The following is a 20,417-nucleotide window of genomic DNA, read 5'->3' on the forward strand; positions in this document are numbered from 1 at the left end:
GGGTTCAGGTTACAGCTCCAAGCTGCTGCCGAGCTGTTTTTATGACAGCCGGGCAGAAGCTCCCCCGGTCACCGTAATAGCGGGCCTCTTTTCCGGCTTGTTGGACCCCAGAGAGGGGAAGAGGAAATGACTTTTCTGGGGAGCTTTTAGAGAGTTTTCCTTCTGCCCTCCTGAAGTGAACCGTTGACTTGTCACCATGAGAAGTCGGAGCAACTCGGGCGTTAAATTGGACAACTATGCCCGGATAGTGCAGCAGACTATCCTGCGGCACCAAGTGAGTGTGAAGCGTTGTTGTTTCACAGCTGTTTAGCGACCGTTAGCTTTAAAGTGGGGCGATCGTGGCTCAAGAGTTAGGAGTTCGCCTTGTAATCGGAAGGTTGCCGGTTCGAGCCCCGGCTCGGACAGTCTCGGTCGTTGTGTCCTTGGGCAAGACACTTCACCTGTTGCCTACTGGTGGTGGTCAGAGGGCCCGGTGGCGCCAGTGTCCGGCAGCCTCGCCTCTGTCAGTGCGCCCCAGGGTGGCTGTGGTTACAATGTAGCTTGCCATCACCAGTGTGCGAATGTGTGTGTGAATGGGTGGATGACTGGATATGTAAAGCGCTTTGGGGTCCTTAGGGACTAGTAAAGCGCTATATAAATACAGGCCATTTACCATTTAAAATACACACTTAGGCGGTGTCATGTGTGCAGGCAGTGTTAGCTGGTCCGCTGCGAGATAAACTCAGATGTTTTCATGCATGCAGGAGGTGAGGCAGGGCGATATTTCGCAAGGCTGCAGAGCTCTTTGAATCACACACACTTTCCCTGAAGAGTGTGTGTGTAGCTGTGAGTGTAATGGAGGTCTTTGATGCACTGGGGAAGTTTTTGCCATTTTATGGCAACTTGTTCTGAAGAGGCCAAAACTATGCGGACATGTTAAGTTTTACATCCTCTTGCAGGGGCGGTTTCAGATTGTTTTAAATGGGGTGGCCCACGGGACATTACAGTGTTTGATTAGAAATAAAGACAAATGTTTAAATTTGTATCAATATTATATAAAAACTCTGGGCGTGATAGTCCAGTCTTAAATGCAAAAGAAACTTTAAGTATTTAATGTAAAAGTACCCATGTAAGTGCTTCATTAAGGCAAATGGGGGTAGAGGGGGTCGATTTCATAACTCCTCCAGTATGCATGTCCAAGTATCCTCCTGCAAGGTGCCGAACCCCTAATCAGAGTGAGCATGAATGTTAGACAAGGCCCTTAGATACAGAGAAAAGCACTTGTATGAATGTGTGTGTGATTGAGTCAAAAGTGTTCAGATTGCTCAGTTACAGTAAAGTAGTGCTACACAAGTACCATTTTATTCATCAAAAGCTTACCAACAAGTGTTGTGGCGCAACAAATACTTAAAGTACATTCATGAAGTACTTGAGTGGTCCTAGCCATGCTTTCCATTCAATGGGGGTTGTTAGAGTAATATTTCTCATATGGTTGGTGGCCAGCCATATTTTACAGGGGGTAGTGGCACCCCAGCCATTCAACAATGAACACCCCTGTAATATGGCTGTTTGAATAACTGCTGCTGCAGTCTCTGATGTAATATTTTATAACTGGGCTGCAGGTGTTGCCCATAATTAATCAGAAGGTCAGAAGGTAATTAATCAGAAGGTCGGTAGTTCGATCCCAGGCTGCCTCCTGGCTGCATGCCAAATATCCTTGGGCAAGACACTTCACCCGTTGCCTACTGGTGGTGGTCAGAGGGCCCGGTGGCGCCAGTGTCCGGCAGCCTCGCCTCTGTCAGTGCGCCCCAGGGCAGCTGTGGCTACAATGTAGCTTGCCATCACCAGTGTGTGAATGTGTGTGTGAATTAGGGCTGGGCGATATGACCCAAAATTCATATCTCGATATTTTTTAGCTGGATGGCGATATAAGATATATATCTCGATATTTTTTTTTAAAGCCATAAGTTAAGAACAAAAAGAGAGTTCTTAGTCACACTGTGTCCCAGATGTCACACGGGCACTTTTATTTACATACAGCGTAGATGTACATGAAGAAATTACTTAAAAATAAATTATCAGCATTTATTAAATAATCATGGTCCATAAATAAAAGAAAATGTTGTTTTTGTGCATAACAAAAAGCTTACAATTGTGCAGTCAAAATGTAAACTAATAGACGCTGAGCATAATAACAAAGAGACAGATTTCACAGCTGCACCACGTCTCTAAACAGGTGCCATTTGTGGTCCTTATACACACACAGTACGTATCACTCCGCGAGGCTCCTCCCCGGTAGCCGTAATCCTCCAACAATCCATCAAGCGGTGCAGCTCCGTAGCTTAGCAAAGTCATATTAAAACATTTTTTGACAGATTGCTGAGCGCTGTGTACCACATAAAATCGGTTCGCGGTCAGTAAGCACAACCAGAATTAATACATAAGGCGCACTGTCCAGTTTTGAGAAAATGAAAGGATTTTAGGCCGTGCAGCTCCTCCGGGCTGCATGTCGTTAGCGCGGTTAGCTCGTTAGCGTGGTTAGCTAGCTAACACGTTGACGCCGTCCAGCCCCACGCACGGGACGATCCGCGGTAACTCGCTAACGGAGATTTTCCGCTTTCATCTTGTCATTGCCTGCAGGTGAAGCTATGGGGGAGGCGGAGTTGTGTTCAGTGAAGGAGAGGCGAGGCCGAGTAACGTTGCGTAGAGACAAAAGTGGACGAAAGAGAGGCAAACCTGCGGCTCCACAAGTATAATTATAACGTAACATAGGCTATATCGATATAAACTATATTGTCACATCTTATATCTCGTATGAAAATATATCGATATTTTTAAAAAACTCGATATATCGCCCAGCCCTAGTGTGAATGAGTGAATGTCTGAATGTAGTGTAAAGCGCTTTGGGGACTAAGTAAAGCGCTATACAAATGCAGGCCATTTACCATAATTAGAACGAGTCCTGATTACTGACATTAAGAGACCCCTCTATCATCCTGCATCGAGGAAACTAGTATTGTTGGTATTATTTTGATTTATTTTTTTTTTAAGGTTTTTGTAGTCATAACTGCTTGAGTTTATTTTCTTTCCCCCTCTCTTCAGTCATTCATTTTTATTTACTTTACTTAATTTGATCAACTTATAAGCAGTACATTAAAAATGGGGGGCAGTGTATTTTCCCTGTGTCGCATACACTGGGAGAGAGTCGACCTTCAGCAGCGGTGTCATATTCACTTTCACTAAAGGTCACCCCGGTCAAGTTCAGACTTGTTGTTTATTAACATGCTTTTAATTTAATGAATGAAGCATGTCTCATTAAGCTGTTTCATGTTCAGTTTGGTCAGTTTATTAGTTTCCTTCACTCATTCAAGCAAAACGATGTTCTCATCATATTTCTATTCAGGGGCTTTAAAACAAACAGCCACCTCAAATTAGCCTGTTTCACAAACCTGAATGTGAGAGCCGCTGGTAGTTTGGGCCATTTAAGGCAACCAAATTAATCCTGATGTTAACGGAAAGTAACAAGCCTTTGTCGCCGTGCACAGGAGTCATACAGCCCGATCTGCTTCCATGAATCTGGCTGCACATAAACATGAAATGTGCCTTTGACTTTTGGCTCAGAGAGACATTTTCCTGTGGCTGCAGCCTGCATTCAGTTCAGAGATGCTCTGAAGCCCAAATATCTCTGCTGGTGTGAGCATGAAAACATCAGCGTTCCTCTAAAACAGAAATTTGTGGGCCTCATTTTAGACTCTGTAAAATATTAGACTCTGAGGTGATCAGACAGCTCCCACACTTTGTTTCTTTGAGTTATCCAGCTTATTAATTTGCAACTACAGTGCTAGTGTACCTGTCTATGTGCTTTGTGCTATGTGCTCAGATTTGTGTATGCCATCCCTCCACTACAATGATAACTTCAAATCTATGGCCTGGCCACTTCTGATGTTGTACGATACCTCCGGCTCACAGAAAGTGTTGAATTTAGTTCTTTGCACAGCCAAAAACAGCACAAATAATCTCGATACCCTTGACTTTGTGCACTGCAGTGTTGCTACGTCAGTACAGGGAACATGAGCTGCAGCAACAAAGCTCAAATCGTATTATTGCTTAAAATATCCCAGCGTGCTTCAGGATTAACATTTTCCTTCATCTGGGTAAAGAGTAAAGCAAAGAGCAGGGAGAATAACAGCAGCCATATCACCTCAGTTGTACGGAAGGCCCAACAGCGCCTCTACTACCTGAGGAGACTGCGGAGCGCACACATTCCCAGATCTCTGATGTTGAACTTCTACAACTGTGCCATCAGCAGCGTTCTGACGTATGGATTTCTAGTGTGGTTCCCCAGCTGCACCAAGGCCGATCAGCAAGCACTCCAGCGGGTGGTGAAAGAAGCTGGCAGAATTATTGGAACAAGTCTGCCAGAGATCAGTAATATCTTCCCCACTCGCTGTCTGAGGAGGGTGCACAGTATCCTGCGGGACCAACATCACCCTGCGCGCCACCTTTTCCATCTGCTGCCCTCAGGGAGAAGGTACAGGTCTATACAGGCCAGAACATCCAGACTGGCCAACAGCCTGTATCCACAGGCTGTGAGGCTCCTGAACTCTCTGCCCCCCTCTCACGGACAATAACCATATCCAACTTCTTAATAGCAATGAACTGGTCTGCATTGGTGCATCATATCTTTATTCTCTTCCCCCTCCTGCCCCCCCCCCCCCCTCTTTCTTAAATAGATAACTATCATATCTGATATCATATCTCACAGTACAATAATATTGAATGGGTTGCATTGTTGTATTTTGTCATGTTTCTCAGGTCTTTGTCTGAATTTCTACGAACATTATTGCTAAGGATTGTCTTATTGCATTGGAGTCACACTGGGTTAAATATGTACACTTGGGTTTTAAGGGGTATTTATTATTTTCTTCTTTTTTTTGGGTTGTATGGAAGCCCCAAACGCAATTTCATTGTTCTTGACAATGACAATAAATAAATAAATACTAAATACTAACCCCACACATCTACCCTTGTATCGGCTGGTGTGTCTTCGTCCTGTCACAGTTTAAATAGAAGCTACAGAGATTAGCGAGTCCTGTTTACAGAAGAGCACGTTGATAAGATCGGTGACGCTTTGGAGACAAAAACAGAGCAAAGGAATTAAAAATGGTAAAAGAGAGGCTGAGGTTATAGTAAAGCAAACACAACAACTCCACCCAGAAAGGACAGAGGACAGTTCACCTTCTTAAAGAGGAAATCGCCCTCTAAAAGAGAGGAAAACACCTGGAAAAGCTTCTGGTAATAGCACTGTTTTGGATTTTGGAGTTTATAGAGTTTATAAGTTGGAGGAAGAGCGTAAGAAGCCTGGGGAGGGGTGATCCTGGACTGTCTCACTGCCGAGTTTGTAGTCCTGTAGACAAATTCAGTGTGAGGTCACTTTTTGAACAAGTCCCAAGTGGCTGCTTAGCCAGCCCGCAGTTGTATACAGTTCACTGCTCAGATGGATCAGTGCACTAAGGACCGCAGTTACTCAGTGAGAGCTGAGGCCCTTGCTGCAGCTGCAAGCTGAGAGACTCTGATATATGCGAGTGAAAAAGATCTGCAGCAGTTTGTCCTGTTATAAAAGCAACTAAACACAAGCTGTTCCACACACGAATCACTCGAACCATTCTCACTTTTAGAGCTTGACAACACCTCGCTGTGTTTCTGCAACACATTCACAAAACACTTTGAGTGTCATTTCTGTTGGTGATGAAACCTGTGTTGATGCTGAAAGCTCTGACAGCCGTACTATGTCTTGTGCATGTGATAAAATGACATTTGGACATTCTTTAGGCAGCAGGTAGCAAGACAGACAGCAGCGATTCACATTTGCTGATCTGAAAAGTGCATTTTGCTGTCAAACAACCTCGCTATAACAGGAAGAAAGAGTTCTCTACTCGTAGAAAGGGACTTTGCAATTATCCGGTTTTATTAGCAAACACCGACCTTAGGGGAAATGAAGAGAAGCATGCACAGTTACAGCTATGCTGCTCGTGCAGTAAGGGGAAATGCATGCTTAGTCTTCAAATTCCCCTCGTCGATTACATTGACAAAAATGACTCAACATTTTCTATAATGGTCTTTTTTTTCAGAATGGAGGGAGTGTGTAATTGGTTCAGTTTGTCTGTCAGTCTGTTTGTTATCAGTTTAGCATCCACAGTTTTCAGTCCATCTTTTTTTCAATTTTGTGTGACGGCAGATGTCGATAACAACTCGAGCTGCTTTAATTTTATTCAAAATCAGATCAAGGCCACACCAAATGGCCTTGATCAAAAACAAACCAAAAACTTTGTTACCCACAAGTTTTTATAGATTGTCTTCAGACTTCACAACAATATACTAGGCTCCGGGGGACATGAGTACCAAGGTTGGCTAAGCATTTGGACTTGACCTTCACTGTTAGTACTCAAGGTCAAAGTTGACCATGAGAAAGAAATGTGAAGAAACCATATCCAGTAATATGTCATATGAAAGTGCATCGTGAGAGCTGTAGCACACACTTTTTATTTTTTCAGTACGTTACACTATGACAGAGGTCTCCAACTCCAGGCCTTGAGGGCCGCTGTCCTGCAGGTATTAGATATAACCGTGGGTCAACACACCTGAGTCACATGATTAGTTCATTACCAGACCTCTGGAGAACTTCAGGACATGTTGAGGAGGTTATTTAGCCATTTAAATCAGCTGTGTTGGACCAAGGACACATCTGAAACCTGCAGGACACCGGCCCTCGAGGCCTGGAGTTGGAGACCCCTGCCCTACAACATCACAATGACGCTGTAATGGGCTGACGTCAGCATGTTGTCATAAAAGCATTATAAAACATCAAAGTTGTAGTATAAGCTGTGCTGTCTGCTGTTGTTGTGTCTGTATTTCTGTGCATTTTCTCATTGGATGCAATATTTAAAACCAACAACTTCTGCTTTTACCACTGAACTTGTTTCAGCTGTGGATCATCTGCCTCCGTCTTGCAACTCCAGCCATCCTGTTCTGTCACACCAACACTCTGCATGTCCTCCTCCATTGCAACCATTAACCTCCTATGAGTTCTTCTTCTATTCCTCAACAAGCTCCATCGTCAACATCCTTTGTCCAATATATCCTCCATCTCTCATCATGTCCAAACCATCTCAGCCCCACCTCTCCAACCTTGTCTCCAGACTGCTCAGCCTGAGCTGTCCCTCTGATTTTAGTCATTCCCAATGAAACAGGTGGGGGGAGAAAGATTTAAAAAAAAAGAAGTACAATAAATTGGTTGCACAAGTGTACGCACTCGGGTAAGAGTTTATCAGCATAGCTATCTTGACTTTGCAATATTTGCCCCGTCTTTCTTGCCTTTCTCGCTCCGAATCTGTCCGATTGTGTTGGCAGCCCTTTGCAGGTTACAAAGGGCTGCACAGAAAACACGTTTTATCCTCTGCATGTCCAATAATCTTGACTTCTCTCGCAAAGTTTACCTCTACATTGCCTACAGTGCCTATCAAAGGTTACAGTGCCTGTGACCTTTGACTTCTGCCTGTGTCCCATAGGATCCGGTCACAGGCCTTCTCCCAGCAAGCCCAGATCAGCCTGACGCCTGGGTCCGTGACAATGTTTACAGCATCGTGTCCGTGTGGGCGCTCAGTCTGGCCTACAGGAAGAACGCCGACCGGGACGAAGACAAAGCGAAGGCCTACGAGCTGGAGCAGGTAGGTGTGCGCCTGTGGGTGGAGAGCGTTGAGGTCAAGAGGTTGTGTTTTTATTCTCTGACTTGGCTGGTTGGGTTGTTTATTTAAAGATGTGCAGGCTGAGGTGTAAATGTTGACATTTAAGCGTCTCTCTGCGTTTCTAGAGTGTGGTGAAGCTAATGAGAGGCGTCCTGCAGTGCATAATGAGGCAGGTAGGATATCTCCATTCTGTTTGTCTTTTAACTTCTCTGTTAGATACACGTCACTTCCCCTCTCTCTCTCTTTAAAAAAAAAAAAATTCTCTAACCCTGTCAGCTGTTTCCCTACCAGCTTCTCGTTGCTCACATTGTGATGTTTATTACTTTTATTAAACTTGAACGTGCCGTCGTCAGATTGGATTATTATTATTATGATTTTACTTTAACTGCGCTCGCTGTGAGTCTGAGAGCGGGGGCGGCTGACTCTAAGTGTGACTGTGAATTTCCACAGTTTATATATAAATGTGAACATTATTGTTGCCATTTTAAATAACATTGATTCCATATTTATAACCTCTGCATTCATTTGTGCAGTTCTGTGATTACATTTGTTGGATATTTTAATCATTGTTAACGTTTAGGAATCATTGCACATTCTTTGGACCTGCTCTTTTCACACGCTTTAAAAGAAAAATCTCTCCACCCTTCTTGTTCTCAGGTGGATAAGGTGGAGAAGTTTAAATACAGCCGTAGTACCTCAGACTCGCTCCACGCCAAGTACAACACCAAGACCTGCGCGACAGTGGTCGGGGACGATCAGTGGGGTCACCTGCAGGTCGACGCCACCTCGCTTTTCCTGCTGTTCCTCGCTCAGATGACTGCGTCTGGTAGGAGGGAACCTATAACATCCCCTGTAAAACAGATGAAACTAAACTAAAAAGCATTATAGGAAAACCAGAACCAGTGTTAATAGATGTTGTCGTTACCTTGAGTCTGTCTACATCAGACTTTGTTGCTGAAGAATCATTAATATTTTTTTTCCCATTTTGTGTTGATTTAGCTGAAGGAGTTGTTAAGTGAATTTTAAACCATGTTGGTCAGACTTAGGCCTCAGTTGCACAGGTCTAGATAGCCGTTAGTGCCGTACAGGGAAAAATCCCTGACTGGCTGTAGGTTTCTGCCGGTCACTAGGTGAAATTGGTCATAGAGAGAGCCCTGCACCAAAAACTTTGTCATAATTGCTTTGATCAAGTTGAGTAGCGTTTTATTGTCACCTCAACAATATGCACTCAAGTATACAGTGGGACGAGATATCAGATCAAAGGTGCAAACTGTAAAAATAAAGACGAAAAAATTCAAATATACAACTATACAGAAATGAGATAAAGTAGCAGATTGTCCTGATTGCCAGCAGTTTGCATGGAAAGGACTCTTGCCAGCCTGTCGCAAATTGTACACATTTTCTTAGCAACCAGTGGTTGCTGGGGCTGACTGAGGCTACGTCCACACTCGCCCGGATAGATCTGAAAATGGCGTTTTCGTCTGAAAACGCTCCGCGTCCTCACTAATGTTTTCAGTCGTTTTCACAGAGTTGTGCATCCACATTGAAACAGACGAAAACGCTTATGTTCCAGTACTGCGCATGCGTGAAACGCAAGACGATTCAACCTGCCTCATTTCTGTCTGCCCTTTATTTACTTTCCAGCTGTTTGAAACGTTGTGGCGAGTTTTTAAATGGACTAACAGTGAGGTGGAGTTGCTGCTGCGAGTAACACAAAAGTACAAAGTTGCAAAAGCGAGTGAGAGTTAAAGAATTTGAAGAAAAGCTATCTGGAGCCTGTACAGACTGAGATTAATCTTTAATAGGGCTGTCAAAACTGAGAGGAAACAAAACAACTGCTCCGCTATCTTAGTTTAATTGGTCACATGACTGGATCACATGACTGTCATTGCTTTCAAAAAGTCTCAGTTTTCGCTGTCCACACTGCGACACGAAAGCACCGTTTTCAAATGTGTGCGTTTTTGAGAGTGTTTTCAAAACGCCGCGTTTTCCTTGAGCCAAAATGCTGTCTCAGTGTGGATGGGAGGCTAAAATGGAGAGAAAACGATGTGTTTTCAAAAGGAAACGCATTAGTGTGTACGTAGCCTGAGACCTTCAGAACGTGGCCGAACATCAGACCTGGAGTAAGTCTTATCACATCTAGATGTGAACTTGGGCAGATGTAAGGTTTTGAGATGCGTTCTTTCTTTTGGGTGGGGAGTTAAATTTAAAACGTCTTACATCAATCAGTGTATTTGTTTCCTTTCTTTTTGGGTTGTATTTCTTTGAAAAGATCAAAATGGGGCAAGGAAGGGAAGCACAACAGGTAACAAGTAACTAAACTCAGTGAAAATATAAACACTATACAATTTAAAGGGAAAAACACCTTTTTCATGCTCCCCTTTTCACAAGGGAAAGCCAAAACTAGAACAAAATCAATCCAAAATTTCAACATATATGCTGTCAGTGTTATTTTCTGTGTGTGGTATCATTTTGTCTTCCAGAATCTAGAAAAATAATTTGTATGTGTGTGATTTGCATCCAAACAAAATGATTGTGATACATTTTTAAATGAAGGTTCCTGTCTTCATTGTTTACGTCTGTGTCCCAGGTCTTCATATCATCTACACCCAGGACGAAGTGGACGTAGTTCAGAATCTCATGTTCTACATTGAGGCGGCTTACAAAGTGGCTGTAAGTCAACTTTATTCTTCTCCAGCTCCACAGAAAATGACTGCTTCTTGTTTTATTCATTCTGTCTTGTTTCTATTTCCCCTCAGGATTATGGGATGTGGGAAAGAGGAGACAAAACCAACCAGGGCATCACTGAGCTGAACGCCAGCTCTATCGGCATGGCCAAGGTTGGCACAGACACACAAACATGCAATAAACGCAGACATCTACGACACTTTAACAAGCTCGGGGGGACAAAATAAGTGAGAGCAGAGCTTCCAACGCACAGGGGGAACAGGTGCTCCAGTAAAAATGTCTGGCACTGTCAAAGGTGCACAGCGGCCTTTACGCTGACCTTTAGAAGACCCTGACTCCACAGAGCTAAGTCTGGATCACATTCTGTACTGAAAGTATCTTCTCAGCCGCAGCATGTCAGTAAATGTTCAGATAAACTGTGAAGTCAGTCTTGCTTTTTTTCTTTTTTTTTAAAATTCCAACATGTTTTAATTTTATTGAATTCTCTGCAGCACATTTGACCTCAGTCGGTAAAAATCTGCAGTGAGAGTGAAACTTTCAGGTTACTGGTAAACATTACTGTGAGTTTTTTCACGCAGCAGCAGCCGGGCATGTTCTCTGTGCGTCCGGCTCTGTCCTCAGTTGGCATTAAAAGAGGGCTATCATGTTCTCTGTGGTCTTCCAAGAATGGCTTCTCACTCAGAAATAACATAATACTCAGCACACACACACACACACACACACACACACACACACACACACACACACACACACGTTTAATTTAAGACTTTGAAAACAAGCACCACTACAGGACCTTCTCTGCTCTGTTAATTATGTAAAGTTAATCTTATTTATAACAGCAGACCTGAGCTGAGCAGCTTTAACATGATTTGCTCCTTAATGCATTGAACCACAAGGTTTAAAATTAGAGATGGCATGATACCACTTTTTTATGTCCGATACCGGTATCATAAATTTGGATATCTGCCGTTACCGATATGAATAAACAAAATAAAGTATTTCTTTGTGCCCCCTTTTCCCTGTTAATGCCCTATCGGCCCCCCTGGCAAAACTTTGCTAGATCCACCCCTGCACAGTTACCAGCTGTCAGCTACATAAAAAGCATCCTGGTGTTATTTGTCTCTCAGAAACAGTTCATAACTTCCCTTCAACTCATTCATGTCACCTAAAAGGTAAACCTGTTTCTCCATCACCTGTTCAGCTCTGATGATTCAGTAAGGACATCTCCTGGTTTCATCTTCATGTTTCCCTCTCACCAGATAACCAAACCGACATCATGACCAGCAGGTTTACAGCTGTGGCTCCAGCAAACATCAGCTGATACTTGAAATTAATATTAAATAAATTCTAACAACAGCTGATCAAGCTTAAACGTGCTGGTTTCCTCTTTCTGGCTCAAAGTGGGCGATAAACAAGAGAGACGGGACTTGCATCAGAAAAGCCGATCAGCTGATCATTGATCAGTTTCATGATTAAAGTAGCAGCAGGAGGGGGAGAGAATGAGAGAAGAAGAGGCAGCTGTGCAGCAAAGACAGAAGAAGTCCAGCTTTGTGGGGTTTTTTTGTTTGTTTTTTCATTCTAGCTGAATTACGGGACAAATCGCTTCCTTTTCACTGCAATATGGAACTCCGATGGCCAGTCCAGCTGTGGCTCCATATATCAGTTTAGCTTAACGTGGAAATACTATGCAAACATTTAGCGATGAACTTACACACTTGCTTTACTTCTCTGGGATAGTTTTCTCCGAGATTAAATGCCGCGGTTTGGAAGTTTAGCTCTACCAGACCGCCGACAGGTCTCGCAGACAACAGCCGCTCTATCACGTGACACATACCGCTCCGATGCGCTCAGCTGGGTTACGCCAAGTAACGCGTTTTGTGAGGTGATTTTGTGATACTTCGGATCGGATTACATTTTTTATTTCTCTCTGATATCCGATCCAGCAATTTAGGTCCGATACGTAATATCGGATCGGTCCATCTCCAGTTTAAATTGACCCATAATTTTAAAAATGTAAATAAGTGCCTCACATTTCCAGTGCAAATAAGCTGCTGTTTACCAAACCAGAGTGTATTTATCCACAAACTGTGTTTTAATCCTCTGTTTTTACTAGTGAATCTGCAGTAGCAAAGCCTCTGCAGCGCTTTATTTGCACTGTTCTCATTTCTTTGAGCTAAAACGTAATATTTGATGGCTTCACACAGCCGCACATCAGACTAACCTCGTGTTGTGGGTCCCAAATGCTCTTTTGTCTGATGTTTTTGCAATTTAACCCTTATCCTCCATCATCTCTGTGCTAATTAGTTTGTATTACCCTAACAATAGCTGTGCAGCTACAGTCACCTGGTAGCAGATGGAGCCCGACTTCACTGAGCCTCCAGACTTTGCTGGTATTTAGCATTTAGTCTTTATTTACAACCAGAGTTTTAGATTTTTTTAGAAATACTTCAGTCATATCACGGTATAACCTATTTACATGTTATCTGGATTGATAACCAAACTCCAGATTTGGTTTTAAAGCTTTATTGTAGCGCCTGATAAACAGCAGAAATAACTGTAAGGCTCTAAACTGTCAGCGGTGCCTTGTTGTTTGTTTTTGGGAAGTAAAAGAGTGTTTGAATGTAGTCAGACTTGAGTAGTGGACAGTTGCCCTCTTTTCATTGACTGTTATTAATGAGTGTGTTTGCTTTGTGTCCTTCAGGCAGCTCTGGAGGCGCTGGATGAACTCAACCTGTTTGGAGCAAAGGGAGGACCGGGCTCTTTGGTCCACGCTCTGGCTGATGACATACAGCAGTGCCAGGTACGTGCACACAGTTAAATATCAGGATAGGAAGCTCATCGGCTTCCTTTGATTTTAATATATGTCTGTATTCCCATCAGTCCATCCTGACGTCCATGTTACCCAGAGCGTCCATCTCTAAAGAAGTGGATGCCGGAGTGCTGGCCATCATCTCGTACCCCGCCTTTGCCGTTGAGGACATAAGTATAGTCGACGCGACCAAGGAGGAGATCATCTCCAAACTGCAGGTGCAGACAAGTTCACAGAGGCAGGGTCAACGTGGCAGAAGTTTAGGGCTCAAGTTATAATTTTCGGTATATCAAGGACAATTTATTTTCTAAACTTTGGCTGATTTGTGCAGAACATTGATTTAATGTAAGTTTCCCAAAAGAAGAAAACGGCAACAAGAAAGCAGGAAAACGTTCATATGGCTGGATGTGTTGTTTGATTTTCTGTGGACTGATTCATTCAAACAGTCTGTCACATTTAAAGAAGACACTTTTAAAAAAATGTATCTACTGGACTTTTTTTGATTATGCGTGATTTCTCAGAGTCACTGAATCAGCTGGTTGTTTTAGCAGTAAATGAAAGTTTGGGTCATAAGCCAGGACACAGAGGAAGGTTAGACTGGGCAAAAAGTAGTTTTCAAATCCAACCAGCTTAAAAGAAACAACTTGTAGCTAAAATTGAGCTTGTTTTATAAGAATATGCCTCGTGTATTTATGCTGCGGCATGTTTGAGGTGCTGATTTCCTCTGTCTCTGTTCAGGGTCGATACGGTTGCTGCAGGTTTCTCAGAGATGGACACAGAACCCCCAAAGAGGTAAACAACCTGTAAAGGTCAATGCTCCCTCTAATTCGTCCTGTCGGATAATCTATTTATATCTATTTGTTTGGATTAGAAGAAGAAAAAACATTCGACTGAATCTATGTAGCATTTTTTTCTGTTTTGTCTCCTGCAGTCAGTAAATGCACAGCTGTCTGATCTGTTTGTTGCTTTATTAATGTGGTCAAACTTTGTGGCTTAAACTCTGTTCACTGTTATGAAGCTTGGTGGCACGTCTGAGGCGAACACCAGGCTTGTGCTGCTTTGTTGTTACATATGGGATTGTGAAAAGAGCATGTTTGGTTAAAGGAGTGTGTCAAATGTCTGCAGCTTTACAGTTTATCTTGTAGCACTGAATCATCTGTGAGTGTTACTCTTTAATATCTGTCGGGGTCATTTTTCCTCAGATTTGGTTTGGAATCTGAGGAGAAAAATCCAAACCAAAGATGTAAGTTATGGAAAAACTCAAACATTTGTGACAGGACAAAGTGAAATTCCTTGCATGGGTATAGATTTCAGGGGGATACAGGGGAACAGACATGGATTTGTCAGGGAAGTAGAGACAGGGAAGCACTGGCATCATACATTTATTTATTTATTTATTTTTTTTAAGGAAAGGAACAAAAGTACAAAAGACCCAAGACACTCTTACTTTATACAATTTTCTATATTAATCTTCTTAATCTTACTTAGGGCTGTTCGATATAACGATATATATCGGATGACGATATAAAAACATCTATACGCTATCGTTTGTTTTGTGGTGTTGCAAAATAAACTGTTTACGGCAACATTTTTTTTCATGGTTTTGATGGTCACTGTAGTGGCTATATTAATTTCTTAAAGTTCTCTCTTTCTCTTATATTTAATATAACCACACTACGGACGGACAAGCGCCTGTTTTTATGCGTTGTTGTTAGCATCAAGCAAAACCATCACGTGTCTGCTTGTTTATTTTCCACATAAACCTTTCACAATAAAGCTCAAGATCCTGTTGAGACTTTTCAAAATAAACTGAATCACGTAAAAGAGGATGCAGAGTATTTACGGATGAGAAGCAAAAAAGAGCCGTCAGGTGCTAAAAAATAAACCTTAAACTCAAATGTTAGAACAGGCTTTTCCCCGCAGCACGCCGTGTAATAAATACTCACAAAGAAAACTGCGTCCATTACAACTTATGACTAAAAATGTATTGTTTCATGCATCGGTTAAAACACTCGACTCCAGGTACGCGACACGCAGCTGGAAACACGTCACACGAGGCGAGCTGCCCGAGATTCACAGAATTTACAGAAAATGTTAAATGTTTGTGATTTATATCGTTAGATGTCTTGTATGGGGATATGAGATTTTGGTCATATCGCACAGCCCTAATCTTACTTATATGTATGTTTGTTGTGCATGATCATAAAAGTTCACTCACATGGTTACAGCCTGCAAACAGTTCCTGAGAGAAGTGGACATATTTAGGATCTCTGTTTAAGTATCGGGTTCATGTTGAGAAACTCAGATTTTTGAGACAGTTTGACTCTCACAGAGGAAAGAAGTCAGATCTGGATCTGATTTTGCAAGTACTGCAGCTGAAGGTTTGTACTGTCTCCATAAAGGATCCAAACAGACTGTATTACGAGTCCGCAGAGCTGAAGCTGTTTGAGAACATCGAGTGCGAGTGGCCTCTGTTCTGGACCTACCTCATACTGGATGGCATCTTTATCAACAGCCCTGAACAGGTAATTTAAATCTCAGAGACTCTGCCTGTGTGTGTGCATCAGTGTTTGACGGTATTTACCTCCTTTATTAACAATGTGATCCAGGTGCAGGAGTACCAGGAGGCTCTGGAGGGAATCCTGATCAAACAGAAGGATGGGGTACGACTGCTGCCGGAGCTCTACAGCGTCCCCGCAGACAAGGTCAGACATCTTGATGATTTAGAAGCTGATTTTAACTCATTTTAATGTGTGAGCTACAAGATTCTTAGTTTTGACCCTGCAGCCGTAAAAGGCCGATGGGGTATTGTCTTCACCCTGCCAGGCAGATGGGCAACATGGACTCATGTTTGTTAATGCAATATCTCGGGAGCATCCAGACAGGCTTTTCAGATTGATAACATAGAGATACTATTCAGTTGCCAGTTTATTATTTCTGCAGGCTTAAAACAGTTTGCATTAAATGAAGTTTTCATCACTGACAACCTGAAGGCTGTTCATCTTTAAACGCTGGTTGTTATTTAAGCTAACAATAAACTGTGTCTAACTTTGTCAGCTCTTAGTAGCTTTGGAATTATGTGGTCGCAAATGCTTTCCTGATTGGCTTGTAAATGATGTTGTCACATAGATGTACTGGTTATACTGGCATCAAGCCCTCAGGAAGTCCTTCCAGTGTTTCCTCGTATATGTACATTTATTGTTACACACCCTTTGTGATATTGATCATATGCTGATTACATGTACACAGCTGTCAGCACCGAGGCCGTTGTGTCACACGTCAGTTTGCCACAATCTTGACTCGGGGTCTTTAACACAAATACAAAAAGTGGGAATATCCATGTAAGTGTGGAGGGTAGCCTCAGTTTCAAGTCCACTTGTTTCAACCTGTTCTCTGTTCTCATCTTCAGGTGTTTTAGTTCCTCTGTAGAAAAAAACAGAAACTGTAATCTGCTTCTCTTTACTCACAGCAGAAGTGATTTAAGTGTTTTCTTAAATGCAATACGCCCGTGCCCATTAAAACGATAAATGAGGAGAAACGACCTCATGACCTCTGACTTTTAATGCCCCATATTTAAACTCGTTCAGACCTTTCAAACGTCTTTATCCTGTCTCGTTTTTGCTTATTCAAACAGGTGGAGGAGGAGTACATAAACCCTCACACCGTGGAGAGGATCCCGATGGGAAAATTACCCCTGAGGTGGGGGCAGAGTCTGTACATCCTGGGAAACCTGTTAGCTGAGGTGAGCTGCTACATAAACAAATGACCAGCTGTAGCTCTGCAGCTAAGTGTTAATAACAAAGTTATACCGTAAGAGTCGAAGAAAACTTGGTGGGTTTTTTTTCAGGGTTTTCTGGCGCCTGGAGAAATTGACCCTCTTAACCGGCGTTTCTCCACCATCCCCAAGCCTGACGTGGTCGTACAGGGTGAGTTAACCGCCCAGGTCCCAGTACGACGTTTTGAGCTCCAGATTAGTGTTAATTATTTTAAATGGACTACTTAAGTTCTTTTAACCACCTCATCACACACTCACATTTTGCCCAAGGATAATTCAATATGCAGGCTGGGCAGTAGATGTGAGTGATGTCAGTGATCTGTATGGTTTCATGTGCGTCTCTCCCCCTTCAGTGTCGATTCTGGCCGAGACGGAGGAGATCAAAGAGCTGCTGTTTAAGCAAGGGATAGAGGTGGAGACGGTGGCGGACATCCACCCCATCCACGTGCAGCCCTCCAGAGTCCTCAGCCATATCTACGCCAGACTTGGTACAAACGCCCTGCTGTAGCCTGATCTGTCCCATCAAGATTTTATGCATCAGGCACAAATGTTATGGACTAGAGCCTGCTACAGATTCATGACCTCAGTAAACACTTATGATAATGATAATATTATAGTCTTAGTCACATGATTTTTTTTTTTCTTTTACAACATGTTAGTTTTATACATAATGGTCCGTTTTACAGTCAAATAAACCATTAAAAAAAGAGAGAGATACTTTAGGACAAGCATATCTTATGATTGAGCCGTCGTTACCGTGTGAATGTGAGGCATTGCCTGCTTATCGCTTATGATTTAAAAACCACCAACAACAAAAAACGATGTTGGCGGCCAAAACGCTGAGCTCAAGGCTTCAAAGTTAATCACAAACCAGCGGGTGATGTCACGATGACGACATTTATCGTTCATAGACTGTCTGTGATCTGAACCCGGGATTTTTCTTGACTATTTGAATCTTTTAAATCAAATTAATTCAAATTCAGCATTATTTTGTCTGGGATGGAAGTGTTTGCTGTTCAGGGTTGATGCTTTTTAGTCCAGCAGCGTCTGCAGTAAAGTTATGACGGTACTTCCTAAATTAGATGAGACTGACTAACTTCACAAAACATCATATCTGAAGGACACAAAAAAAGCCAAAGAGTAGAGCGTAGATTTTTATCAGGGGGGGATTCATGAAATCAAACGTTTAACTGCTTATTTTTTTTGTTTCAGGTCGTAACCCGAGGCTGGGGCTGACAGGACGCCCCTACAGGAGGATAGGAGTGCTGGGAACCTCCAAGTTCTACATCATCAGGAACACCATGTTCACATTCACACCTCAGGTTAGAAAAAACTACAGAAAACATCAGAATAACACGCAGCTCACTTTTTATTTTAATGGTGGCACGCATGAAGGTCCTGGGTTTGAATCCACCATCTGGTTGGAGCCTGTCCCCCGTTCTCTCTCCAGGTATTCCGACTTCCTCCCACAGTCCACAGACATGCAGTTAGTGGGGTTAGATTAATTAACGATGTCCATAGGTGTGAATGTCCTGAGACAGTCTGGCAGCCTGTCCTGGGTGCACCCGGCCACCGTAGGACACCATATTGGATCAGACTGTTTTACTGTCTCATGAATAATATTGGCTTGTTCACAGTGCAAAAAAAGCTTATAGGAGCGACACAAGGCTGGAAAAGTGAAAAGAAACAGCTGGAGGAACATTTTGCAACTAATGAGGTTCATTGGCCACAAGTTAGTAACATGAGTGGGTTTAAAAAGAGCGTCTTAGAGAGGCAAAGATGTGCAGAAGTTCATCACTGTCTACTGAAGCTGTTCCACATTTGTAATGTTTCCCGCCATTAAATTATGAAGGCTTTGAATGTCTTATCATCTTCAGTACTGAATATCCTAAAAGAATTCAGGTAATCTGGAGAGATCTCTCTGTGCAGCAGACAAAGGCCAACAGTCAATACTGGAGGTCCTTCATCTTCACTGTTTCATCCACACGTGCAGGTTAAAGCTCCATCAGGGAAGGCGAAACCATCTGTGCCAAAACATGGGGACAGTATTCCTCTCCCAAAAGTCCAGCAGCTCCCAGACATTTACACACCATTGTTGTTCTTTTTGATCATATACTGTGAATAAAATCTGTGTCAAAATGAGAAATGAGATTGATGATAAAATGAGATTTGCAGACCACCCAAATTCCCTTCTGGTGAAGGGAAATCTGGTGACTTAAATAAACTTAAGTAAACATATTTTCCTCTGTTTCAGTTCATTGACCATCAGCAGTTCTATTTGGCTCTGGATAATAAAATGATCGTGGAGATGCTGAGGACAGAAATCGCCTACCTCTCATGCAGATGGAGGATGACGGGAAGACCGACTGTCACTTTTCTCATTTCACAGACGATGCTGAGTGAGTGAGAAGACCTTTTCTGCTAAATGTCCAAATACATCTTATTTATTAAATGAAGCACCTGCATTATTAATGGTAGAGAGAGTTTGAAAGGAAATCTTTAAATATTGAAAAAAAAAGTATTTTCTGTTTTTACATTTTCTGTGCTTGCATGTTTTCATCTTATGTTTGTGCTTCAGCTGAAGATCACTCAGACCTGGACCCTGCAGTTCTGGCAACACTCAAGAAATTACAGGACGGATATTACGGAGGAGCAAGGTCAATTTCTTTTTTGCATTAAATTTGAATTCTTACATCTGACAACTTGTAATAAGTTCTGTTTTGTTTTATTTATTTTGTCTTTCTTTGCGTGTCCAATTAAAGACTTTATTAGTTTTTCCTGCACTGTAGAGACAATTTAAAATCCTCTTTTATTGATTAATTGCCAAGATTTGTCATTAAAATGCATCAAACTGCTTATTAATGTTTCCCAGTTCTCATAATCATCCCCTCCTCTTCTGTTCTTCGTCTTTAGGATCCAGACGGGGAAGCTGTCGGAGTTCCTGACCACTTCCTGTTGTGCTCACCTCAGCTTCCTGGACGGTAAGGCTTCTGGCAGCATGGGCCGCCACGACGAAGAGTATGATGGTGATGATGATGAGCGTTACGGCGATGGATACGTGCATGAGTTGCATTATGATGCTGGTAAGAAAAACACAGCGTGGATGGAGGGTGGAGAAGGAATGGTGACACCAGGATTCACGTTTTTAAAGCCGGAGCTCACACTGACAGCTCATTTTTCTTTTCCTGGGTTGGTTTGATCATTCCTGAAAATACTCACACAGTCACAGACCCCAGCAGCTGTTAGCAGACTTACAGTTTCTTTAAGTTGACAGTTTTTCTTTTAACATTGGCTGATTTTTGAGTTGCATCTGTGCATCTACATTTTATTTCTTTTTTCCCCTCATGCCATCTCATTGTGAAATCTAAAATCAAATACCCATGACTTCATTAATCAACACTTCCTGTTTCATCCTATCATC

The 20,417-nt window shown here is 42.5% G+C and overlaps 1 protein-coding gene across 10 annotated transcripts in view; it reads left to right on the forward strand.

The window, feature by feature from the left end:
- Positions 1-20,417, forward strand: part of phka1a (phosphorylase kinase, alpha 1a (muscle)) — a 33,345-nt gene continuing 12,928 nt past the window's right edge. For 8 of the 10 annotated variants that reach the window (XM_085349414.1, XM_085349403.1, XM_085349404.1 and 5 more), the window contains exons 1-18: positions 1-274; positions 7,548-7,706; positions 7,850-7,897; positions 8,382-8,550; positions 10,315-10,397; positions 10,484-10,564; positions 13,114-13,212; positions 13,293-13,439; positions 13,960-14,013; positions 15,624-15,746; positions 15,831-15,926; positions 16,856-16,963; positions 17,069-17,147; positions 17,350-17,484; positions 18,209-18,318; positions 19,251-19,395; positions 19,575-19,653; positions 19,910-20,079. In XM_085349414.1, the coding sequence (XP_085205540.1) occupies positions 197-274; positions 7,548-7,706; positions 7,850-7,897; positions 8,382-8,550; positions 10,315-10,397; positions 10,484-10,564; positions 13,114-13,212; positions 13,293-13,439; positions 13,960-14,013; positions 15,624-15,746; positions 15,831-15,926; positions 16,856-16,963; positions 17,069-17,147; positions 17,350-17,484; positions 18,209-18,318; positions 19,251-19,395; positions 19,575-19,653; positions 19,910-20,079 (1,963 nt within the window). In that variant the 5' untranslated portion in view covers positions 1-196. The remainder of the gene's footprint in view (positions 275-7,547; positions 7,707-7,849; positions 7,898-8,381; positions 8,551-10,314; positions 10,398-10,483; positions 10,565-13,113; positions 13,213-13,292; positions 13,440-13,959; positions 14,014-15,623; positions 15,747-15,830; positions 15,927-16,855; positions 16,964-17,068; positions 17,148-17,349; positions 17,485-18,208; positions 18,319-19,250; positions 19,396-19,574; positions 19,654-19,909; positions 20,080-20,417) is intronic. The other 2 variants (XM_085349411.1, XM_085349412.1) reach the window with 1 other exon arrangement.

Source organism: Diplotaxodon limnothrissa, linkage group LG3 (genome assembly GCF_057381915.1).
Source record: "Diplotaxodon limnothrissa isolate DT_005_m linkage group LG3, D_limnothrissa_male_GT1.1, whole genome shotgun sequence".
In the NCBI taxonomy this organism is placed as follows: Eukaryota; Metazoa; Chordata; class Actinopteri; order Cichliformes; family Cichlidae; genus Diplotaxodon; species Diplotaxodon limnothrissa.